The sequence below is a fragment of the Ruditapes philippinarum genome, unplaced genomic scaffold (assembly GCF_026571515.1).
Source record: "Ruditapes philippinarum isolate M1 unplaced genomic scaffold, ASM2657151v2 ctg3675_1_1_1_1, whole genome shotgun sequence".
NCBI classification, from domain to species: Eukaryota; Metazoa; Mollusca; class Bivalvia; order Venerida; family Veneridae; genus Ruditapes; species Ruditapes philippinarum.
The window spans coordinates 21,376-32,723 of record NW_026861057.1 but is presented as its reverse complement, the minus strand read 5'-3'; the positions used below and the strand labels follow the sequence as shown (position 1 = coordinate 32,723).

General features: G+C 34.3%; 1 protein-coding gene across 1 annotated transcript; it reads left to right on the top strand.

Moving 5' to 3' along the window:
* Window positions 1-3,146: 3,146 nt before the first annotated feature.
* On the top strand, window positions 3,147-7,937 carry LOC132714384 (general transcription and DNA repair factor IIH helicase subunit XPD-like). The gene is made up of 2 exons (XM_060697246.1): window positions 3,147-3,295; window positions 5,222-7,937. Exon 2 carries the CDS (start codon window positions 5,312-5,314, stop codon window positions 7,592-7,594), a length of 2,283 nt encoding a protein of 760 aa, XP_060553229.1. The 5' UTR covers window positions 3,147-3,295; window positions 5,222-5,311; the 3' UTR covers window positions 7,595-7,937.
* Window positions 7,938-11,348: the final 3,411 nt, after the last annotated feature.

Below are 11,348 nucleotides of genomic sequence, written 5' to 3'. Positions count from 1 at the left end.
CATTTAAAGTTTTTTCCTTCAATATGGACACATAAATAGGAAAAAAGAATCAATTTTAATTTTAAATGACACTTTTCGTAGCATTCGTGTTTTTATCTTTCTAAAAATTTTACAATTTTGTGTTCTCAAATTGTCAAAAGATTGAGCAATTACTACTACTGGATATAGATCCGGGCCTTGGTCCCTATTCTACGGATTCTTCTACATATATAAACATGTATGAAGGATATATACCGGGTTTTTTTTTCTTCAAAAGTATCTTCCAACATAAATAACAATGCTTATTTTCAATGAAGCATAGATAGAAAATAGATATCGGGAAATAATTTCATTCTCTTACTAATCATGATGGTATTTTAACTACAAATCGTTCTTTTCTAACTGACAAAAAACAACATTTTTTAAAATGTTCAGACAATTTCATCCTTCCTTATTTCTTTTATGTCATCAAAATGTCAGCATGGTTTTCTTGCATGTACGTTAACAGATCCGCACCTGCACTTTCAGCATGAGCGCAATTGTTTTAGTGATCACCATAGAGATATTTGTTTAGGCAATAGATTGATACCCAACCTGTCAATCGATATGTATCTGAATAATTTACCTGAACTGCCTGCGTCTATCGTAGCGCATCATTTACCTTAAAGATTTAAACCTAATTACTTCAGCCACTTTGTAGTTAAACTTGGGTGCTATCTGATTAGCTGACTGTGACAAAATAAATCATCCGATGAAAAATAAGCTGTGTTTTACGATATCACATAAAATTTTCTCCTTAGGAACATTTAAAATAATCGCTCTGAAAATAAGACAACAACAAACACGTTCCTTCTGTAGATATCGGTTTATTAGCTTCAATAAATACAGCCAATGTAAACAATATATACAGCAATGTCCGTGACTAACGCAATATTGCATGTCTTCAACATCAAAACGATGTTTACATATCGTAGAAATTGACTTATGACGCGATCATCTATCAAATTAGCATGACAACATGAAACATAGACATAATCATTGTTAGTAAGTTCCAATTATGGGACTCTTGAGAACCGCGACTGTGAATCCGATAAGTCAAATCGTCCTGTCCACATTTTTATAACCGGACACTACATATTGATTGACTTTTATTTTATTGGTGACGTTTTGGAGCAATAATTGCATGCCCAATATATTCGGGCGCTTTCTCACATTTTTATTTCAATGTAATTGTTGTTGTTGATGACGATGATGATGATGATGATGATGATGATGTTGATGATGATGATGATGATGACAACGACGTCGACGACGACGATGATGTTGATGATGCCTTATTTCGGAAACCCCAGCTTAAAACAAAGTGCTTAAATAATGTGCTGTCGCATCAATGAATTATATTATATGCCAGATTTAGGTATATTTTGCTTTCGGTTAAAAAAATACACTCATTCCGATCACTAAAACATAAATGCATATGACGTGTGCAAGACTAAAATTACATTGATGTGCGTGGGTACGTTAATAGAGTAAATTTAATAATGTCACTGCGTGTTAATCTTTTTGCCAAAAAATATTAAGAAAATAATTTCATAGTTCATTTTTATTGTACAATTTATCATATAACTAAATGAATCTGGAAAAAAAACAAGGAAACAAAAACATTGAATTTTCCCGCGAGTTTACTTTTACCCCCATGAGTATATTGTGAAAAAATGGCCGTTTTCATTGAAAAGCCTCCTGTTACAAGTTCACTCTGCTATGAAACTGTTAAAAAAATGCTTCAATACTGATGAATCTTGGCACAAATGTTGACTGGATCATAGCCTCTGCAACAGCATGCTCAATCGTAAATTTCTTGTTACCATGGCAACAGGGGGCGTCTCAAAATTGCGAAAAATCACTATTTTGCATTGTTTTTTTTCCAGCAAAACTGATTTCAAAGTGCTATAACATCTCAATGAATTGAGATAGAGTAAAAGGCTTTTCAGCGTCGGTTACTAGTTACCCTAAGATCGATCTGAGGCCTTTTTTAGCCTGTCACATGTCCAAAATTTTCTTGGCGATGAGGTGGACTACCGCCCCCCTTCAAACCCCCAAAACAGAAGGGGCACATCGTCTTTCTGGCAGCCCCCTGACTACCGCCCCCCTTCAAACCCCCAAAACAGAAGGGGCACATCGTCTTTCTGGCAGCCCCCTGATGTACCATTTTGATGGGGGCGGCGCCGAAAAAGTGGTCACTTTTTTAACAACATTTCTCAACGAAAAACAGTGTTTCGGGCCTAAATAGGGCATTTTTTTCATTGTTTGGTGCCTCAAAAAAAGAGGTGGGGGCAAAAAGCTGTCAAAACACGTCTATATGAGGTAAAAGGTTAACGTGTTACCTTCGAATCAAATCTGTATTTATTTGGGCCCGGGCGGGAGCATTTTCCTAATTTATACAAAAGAAAGAAAAACTGACTTTTGAATAGAAATTTTTTAATCCAATCTAGAAAAATGTGTAAAAATGACTCTGTTTATGTTCCAGTACGTCAAAAAAACTTTCAATAAGGTTTTCAACCTTATTTCTTATAGGTTGTGGGAAAAGTCCGAGTGGGAGCATTTAGATGTCTCATCCCGTTTTCTGGTCTAAACCAGGCAGTAAATCTATGATTATTTTTTTACAATTATCGCAAGGGCTATAGCCATGTTTTGGTGCGCTACATGATTTTTTGATAATCTTACTATTTCTGATAATAAAATTGTATTTTATCTTCGAGGCGACGGATTTTCTGCAAAAATGGTCCGAGTGGGAGCATTCAGCGGGTGCGCGATGACGTATTATCCTACCGTTATTTTCGCAAACAATTGCAAGTCATGGGGGAACTTATTATTCAAAAATTGTTGTAATTTGTAAATAGAAGAGTCTTTCAAATTGGAAGGCCCTTCGAGAAAGTTATGAAGTATATATACGGAAAGCAATAAAGTAATATTAAACTAAAATTAAATATAAAAAATTCATTATTTGCTTTTAGAGCATTCATACCTACATACAACCAGTAGTTACTTTCGTACGCGGCATGTTATTTATGTGATGATACTTTATTAGAACAATGTTATCATTCATAAATGTTGCAAAAGATGTGGAATATAATGAATTGTTATTTTCATTTTTGCATTTCAGCACACATTTGTCAGGCAATTCTTGTGAATAAATTTAGTGGTTCGCTACCTCGAAAGAGCAATATTAATGATATTTCAATTCTCATGATAATTTCCGTGCGAATTCAGCATTTTGATTAATGACTCCTCGTGGGATTTTCTGTTGAAGTATCGGGTAAAAACAAATAATATTCATACATGAACTTTAAAAAGCATGAGTGAAATTAATTTTAAAGTCCGTGACAAGTAACTTTTATTAGATATTTAGTGCGTCGGGAAACACCGGTGTACCATCATTCGGTTGTATCATATAATCGGATACAATAACTTGATAATGTCGTCATTTATTATAATAATGTATGAAATGTTGTAAATAAATCTGTTAATTAAAATTGACATTTATATTTGAATTGAAAATATTGCATGCTTCAAATATGCCGATTAAGCCGTTAGACTTTAAATACAGGAATATAAAGAATAGAGGCCTCATACATGACATGTTTATGATGGTATTAAAATGTATAATAAAAGATATATACTATAATTATAAAAGTTAAAATTTTATCTTTAGTACATGCTCTGCATTGTTTTAAGTCAGGGTCTACCCTGATCCAAGGTACAGTCTGCCTTGGTAATGTTTGCTCTGTCTCAGGCCGCAAGGCCTATGGCCTTAGTTTAAACATATTTTATTTAGTAGAATTACAAACGTGTATCATTTTACATCACAAAATATATAGATTGAAAAACAAGCATTACACTTACTGGTTGGGGACCACCAAAACTGGACAACCACCAAATCCGGATAGCCCCAAAAATGCTTAATTTAGTATTTTCTTTGTTCAGTGGTGGTCAGTCACTTTTTTATCAACAATAAATGCATGTTTCTTCTAAAATTAAGTCAACCTCCAGAAATGGCAATATTTTAATGTCTATTTCAAGAATGTTGACATTGAAATATGGGGGTCAAGAAAGCAATGCCTGACCTGATATACCAGCTATAATCATTTGCAGAGTAAACAATAGAATATCCAAAACTTCAGATTTTGTTGCTGAAATACTGTATATCATGTTAAAAATAAAAAACCAAGACAGCCAAGCTTTTATCTGAATTAAATCACGTTGTGTACATAAATGTCCGGACACATGGTACTGTAGTGTAGACAAGTTAGGTAATTTTGATACCCTCCTTGACGAGCCTCAGATAAGTGCCAATACAATCAGAAATAAACAAACTAGTTTGTTAGTTAGGAGAAGAACCTAGCTGAACTTTGTCAAATGTTTTGGTCTCCAAGTTAAAAATTATGAAATCTGTTCAAAAAGTGTCCGGTTGATGGTCCCCGACCAGTACATTAATTCCTTTCCATGATGGAGTTTCTTCTTTATTATTTCACTTTATATGATCAGTGCATGTTTTATATTTGAAGATTACAATATTGGTCTAAATTAACAAAATTTTGTATATTACTATTTTGTTTTGACTTTTGATTCATTATTACATATGGCCTTGATGATCATTTTAATCTCCATACATATTGTTTTGGTTTGATGATTTATTTTGTGCTAGTTTCGTTGTTGTTGTTTTGTTTTTTTTTCATTTTTTTTTTCCATAGAAGTTGATAATAGATGTACTTTGTCAGAGCTCACTCTCTGTTTTCGTGGAACAGTAACTGTACCTGTATGAGGCAAAATTTTCACCTTGTATTCATTGTATGGGGAATTAAATTAATTTAAGCTATTTTTGCTGCATATACATATAATAGTGGCAATTGTGAATACATGTACTCTTAATGTTATCTATTACCATATTACATATTTTATTTTGAAAAAAAAAATCCAGTAAAACTGGTATAAATAAAAGTTTTACAAATTTTAGAAAGCTGTAGCTTTTGTAAAATTAATTGGAAAATTTACTCAATGATTTATATCACACATTCAAATTGATTGTATTTTTACTATTGCTGTGAAGAGACAGTTTGTATTAATTGGAAATAACATGGTTTTTGCTAAAGGGATGTAAGGTATTTCTTAACTATTGTTTTATATGATCAGAAATTTGTTATGTAAAGAAAGTAAATTTACAAGTGTTTTCTTCTATTTGCAGTGAGTGAAGATTTGGAGCACAACCTTGAGTGTCAATAGTTACCTGAAAAAAGACATATTTTACAAAGACTGAAACAAAGGTGTTGTGACCATGAAGCTCAATGTGGATGGACTGCTCGTATATTTTCCGTATGACTATATATACCCAGAACAGTTTATGTACATGATGGAGCTAAAGAAGACACTGGATGCCAAAGGTCACTGTGTCCTTGAAATGCCGTCTGGTACTGGGAAAACAGTGTCATTATTGTCACTGGTAGTGGCATACATTAAGGGAAATCCAGATGAAGTAAACAAAATGATTTACTGCTCAAGAACTATACCAGAATTAGAAAAAGTTGTAGAGGAGTTGAAGAATCTGATTGAATATTATGAAAAAGAAACATGTGAGAAACAAAATATTTTGGGACTTGCTTTGTCGTCAAGAAAGAATCTGTGTATACATCCTAGAGCTTCCCAAGGACTAGAAGGAACCTCTGTTGATGCAGAGTGTCAGAAAATGACAGTATCATATGTCCGAAACAAACATAAAAATGATGATTCGATTGAGTTGTGTGACTTCTTTGAAAATTGGGATAAAACTGGAAAAGGGTCGGTTTTACCTACAGGAATATATGGCTTGGATGAATTGAAAGAATATGGCGCAAAGAAAGGCTGGTGTCCATATTTTTTAGCTAGGAATGCAATAATGCAGGCAGATGTTGTTGTGTACAGTTATTACTACCTCCTGGATCCGAAAATAGCCGACATTGTATCAAAAGAACTCTCGAAGAAATCGTGTGTGGTGTTCGATGAGGCGCACAATATTGATAATGTATGTATTCAGTCTATGAGTGTTCAGATTACAAAGAAAACATTAGACAGATGTCAGCAAAACATGGACACTCTTACACGTCACATTAACAGGATTAAAGAATCTGACACTGAAAGATTGAAGGAAGAATATAAGAGGCTAGTGGAGGGGTTGAAGGAAACAAATCTAAACAGGGAAACAGATGTTATAATGGCAAATCCGGTCATTCCTGATGAGATTTTGCAAGAGGCAGTCCCAGGAAATATAAGAAATGCGGAACATTTTATTTCATTTCTACGTCGGTTTTGTGAGTATTTAAAGACAAGGTTAAGAGTACAACATGTAGTGTCTGAAACTCCGCCATCATTTCTCAAGGATTGTTCACAGAAAGTATGTATTGAAAGAAAGCCATTGAGATTTTGTTCAGAAAGGCTAGCATCATTGTTGCGTACTTTAGAACTAGCAGATGTGTCTGACTTCAAGGCTTTAACTTTAATATCACACTTCGCTACACTTGTCAGCACATATGCGAAAGGGTTCATGCTTATCTTTGAGCCTTTCGATGACCGAACTCCAACTATCTCAAATCCAATCCTTAACTTCAGTTGTTTGGATGCATCAATAGCAGTTAAGCCGGTCTTTGACAGGTTCCAGAGTGTTGTGATTACATCTGGAACTCTTTCACCCTTAGACATGTACCCAAAGATCCTTGATTTCCGTCCAGTAAATATGGCAATGTTCACAATGACTTTAGCAAGGACTTGTATCTGTCCAATGATAATCAGTAAAGGAAATGATCAGGTTGCAATGAGTTCTAAGTTTGAGTCTCGAGAAGATCCTGCAGTGATTCGTAACTATGGTAACCTACTTGTTGAAATGTGCGGAATAGTGCCCGATGGTCTTGTGTGTTTCTTCACAAGCTATATTTACATGGAGTCTACAGTGGCCTCCTGGTATGAGCAGGGAATCATTGACCAGATACAGAAACACAAGTTGCTGTTTATAGAAACACAAGATGCAGCAGAGACCACTTTGGCACTACTTAATTACCAGAAAGCTTGTGAGAATGGTAGGGGAGCTGTACTACTGTCTGTAGCAAGAGGGAAAGTTTCAGAAGGTGTCGATTTTGATCATCATCTAGGTCGAGCTGTTATCATGTTCGGTGTACCATATGTCTACACACAAAGCAGGTATCTCAAAGCCCGTCTCGAATATTTAAGGGAAACTTTCCAGATTCGAGAAAACGATTTCCTGACTTTCGATGCAATGAGAAATGCGGCGCAGTGTGTTGGTCGATGTCTGAGAGGGAAAACTGACTATGGTATCATGGTGTTTGCAGATAAGAGGTTCGCCCGAGCCGACAAGAGAGGTAAGCTACCAAAGTGGATACAAGAGCATCTTAAAGACAGTTTATGCAACTTGTCAACAGACGAGGGAGTGCAGGTGGCAAAACGGTTTCTAAGACAGATGGCACAGCCGTTCAGTCAGGAAGATCAACTTGGTCTGTCACTGCTCACATTGGAACAAATACAGTCGGAAGAAATGAGAAAGAAAATTGAGTGTAAAATGCAGTATGTCTAAACTTGTAGGAAGTAATATGAATTTTGTTGGGCTTGAAGACATGTTTTTTAGCAATGTGTGAATGAGCAAAGGATCAAGAAACAATAGTCATAAAAACGCTCCTTCTGAAGTGTAATTAAATGCCTTCAGATATATACTCTCAAAGTGGTTCTCATCAGTTGTTAAAGATTTTTTATATTGAGTGCTTCATTTGAAGTGCTATGTAAAACTTAATCATGTTGAAAAGATAGCCATTTTCATTATATGATTTCATGATAAGATTTATTTTTGGGTGTTTTATAGACAAAAACAACTTTCCAAACTGGTAATGATGTTTAACATTAAAATGTCATACAAAAGTGCATTCAATTTGTTGTATTTTGTATGGGTTGTTTAACAAATCAGTTCAGTAATTATATTACGATTTTTATTTGGTGAACACCTGGCAGTAATGTGAAATATAACAGGTGTGAGGCTAGAGTGACATAACAGTTGTTATACTTCACTTCATACAGAAGTACTGACTGCTTATATATATATACATGTAGTTCCAAATTTAGATCAATGTTTACGAAATGAAATGACGCATTCATTTTTAATTATATAAGAATAAAATGCCAAAACTTAAGTAGGCGGTAAGTGCTGTGTCAAGACTTGTATAAATTAATGTATTAAACATCTAGTTCATGTAATTATATAGACTGGTGGTGCAATTTCATCCTTTGATGACGCTTTATTTCAAAAATGCTAATAAATGTACTAATCTGTATAAGACTAGATGTTAAACAGATTACTGGTGTTCACCAAATGAAAATTCATAATAAAGTTTCTGAACATTTTTAGAGCTTCACATGAATTATGTAAGAATTTTATGTTCTAGATGAGGTCAAAAAACCTTCAAACATAAAATTCTGACATAAATCAAGTAAAGCTCTAAAAATGGAAAAATCTGCAAAAGATATTAAGAAATATGCCCAGAATTAAATTGTAAACTGATTTTTTGTGATATTCTTGGCTTGATTTGAGTGAAAAGTGTTGGAACGCTTTTCATTTTTGGGTGATTTTGCACAATAAAACTGATGATTCTGGAAAAACAGGGAGGGGAAATGAATTGAAAATTGCAAAAAAGTTTTTGGTCTACACATGCATCAAATGGTACACAATTATTGGAATTTCCAGTCTTGTCACGTCAAAAAAACCTCAGTGGAGTCCCTTTTATATAGGCATATCTATCATACTTACCTGGGCGTGTCTGCATCACACTTTTGGTCCACCCCACCTATTTCCTATATCCTTTAAGGTATTGCTAAGAAACTTTAAATACTTGTTTATGTCCATCATCCCCATCTCTTTTTAGCTCACCAGAGATGAAGGCTCGGGGTGAGCTATTAGTATCAAAGGGGGATACTCCGGCGTCCCTCATCATGCATCAACAATCGTCTTCTTCTCTGAAACTACTGGGCAGATTTACTTCAAATTTGGTCTGTAGCATCCTTGTGACAGTCACACTTGAATTTGCTCATGTCATTTCAATTGGCCCCTTTTAGGGGTCAACAGAGCTAAAAATAGAAAAACCTTTAAACATCTTCTACTACAGAACTAATTGATGGATGATCACCAAACTTTGTCTGTAGCATTCTTGGGTAGTCTTTTATCAAGTTTGCTCATATTAATTTGATTGGCCCCTTTTAGGGGTCTCTAGGGCTAAAAATAGAAAAACCTTTAGACATCTTCTTCTACAGAACTAATGGATGGATGATCACCAAACTTTGTCTGTATCATTCTTGGGTAGTCTTTTATCAAGTTTGCTCATATTAATTTGATTGGCCCCTTTTAGGGGCCGCTAAAGCTAAAAATAGAAATACCTTTAAACATCTATATCTAGAGAACTAATTGATGGATGATCACCAAACTTTGTCTGTAGCATTCTTGGGTAGTCTTTTATCAAATTTGCTCATATTAATTTGATTGGCCCCTTTTAGGGGTCTCTAGGGCTAAAAATAGAAAAACCTTTAGACATCTTCTTCTACAGAACTAATGGATGGATGATCACCAAACTTTGTCTGTATCATTCTTGGGTAGTCTTTTATCAAGTTTGCTCATATTAATTTGATTGGCCCCTTTTAGGGGCCGCTAAAGCTAAAAATAGAAATACCTTTAAACATCTATATCTAGAGAACTAATTGATGGATGATCACCAAACTTTGTCTGTAGCATTCTTGGGTAGTCTTTTATCAAGTTTGCTCATATTAATTTGATTGGCCCCTTTTAGGGGTCTCTAGAGCTAAAAATAGAAAAACCTTTAAACGTCTTCTTCTATAGAACTAATTGATGAATGATCACCAAATTTTGTCTGTAGCATTCTTAGGTAGTCTTTTATCAAGTTTGATCATATTAATTTGATTGGCCCCTTTTAGGGGTCTCTAGGGCTAAAAATAGAAAACGTCTTCTTCTACTACATAACTAATTGATGGATGATCACCAAACTTTTTCTGTAGCATTCTTGGGTAGTCTTATATCAAGTTTGCTCATATTATTGTGATTGGCCTCTTTTAGGGGCAGCTAAAGCTAAAAATAGAAATACCTTTAAACGTCTATTTCTACAGAACTAATTGATGGATGATCACCAAACTTTGTAGCATTCTTAGGTAGTCTTTTATCAAGTTTGCTCATATTAATTTGATTGGCTCAAATTTAATATCAGAAAATATTGACAATGGATAATTTCCAACACTGAAAAGCAGTTGTTTCTGGTGAGCAACTTGGGGGCCATCATGGCCCTCTTGTTTTTTTTCATTTTTCAGATTGGTCAGCCGTTAGTTTTATATATCGTTTAGATTAATAATATCTGTCATATGTTGCGATTTGGATCAGAATATCCATCCCAAGGGGACCTACCCATGGGCAGGTTCCCAAGTAACTATTTGCTTACAGTAGCGTATGAACTTACAACTTAAATAACAACTCCGAAATGATGTCGTCCTAAACAAATTTTTCACTACTTATATGCATTCATAAAGTGCGCAAAAATGCTGTTGTTGTATGGAGGCGATTCATCTGGCACACCCCATGCCAGATGAAATTTCCGGCATGGGTAAAACTCACAGAAACGCCAGTCTGATATGCAAGAAAATGGATTTAAGAATTTTAGATGTTTATCTCTTGAAAAAAGTAGTAGCTCTGAATGTGATAATATTTGTTATAAAAGAAGCAAAATGTTATTTAAGAAGTATTTTGTCTTCCATACAAAATACTTTATCACTATATTATTAGTAGTTGTAAAAAAAAAAGCAACAGATGGTTAAAATAATAAGCCAATGAGTACCTTTTGGGAAAATTAAATAGGACAGCAAAATTAAAAAGCTTCTTCAAAATGAAAATAAAAGCATTTCTGAGGCATAAAAGTGTATTGAAAAAAAAATCTAAAATTCATAAGCATTTGTATATATCTGCTTCAGTTATTAAAAACCTGGCAACCTAGAGATACAGTGTATGATACTAGTAGACTGATTAATTATTCATTTTTCCATTATCCCCTTGTGTCAAGAGAGGTCGTACATCGCTTATTCATTGTTATATACTCATTAAGAAGTTCATAACATGTATTTATTTATTATAGAGGTGAAGAAGGCTTGTGAAATTGAAGCCCATAATGACCAGTAAATGCTTTTTATTTTCATTTCTCAAAGACATTTTATTTTTGGTGTAAATGTGTAATAATGTCCAATGAGTACCTCATTGGCCAATGACTTGAACCATCTTTTGTTTCTGTTGA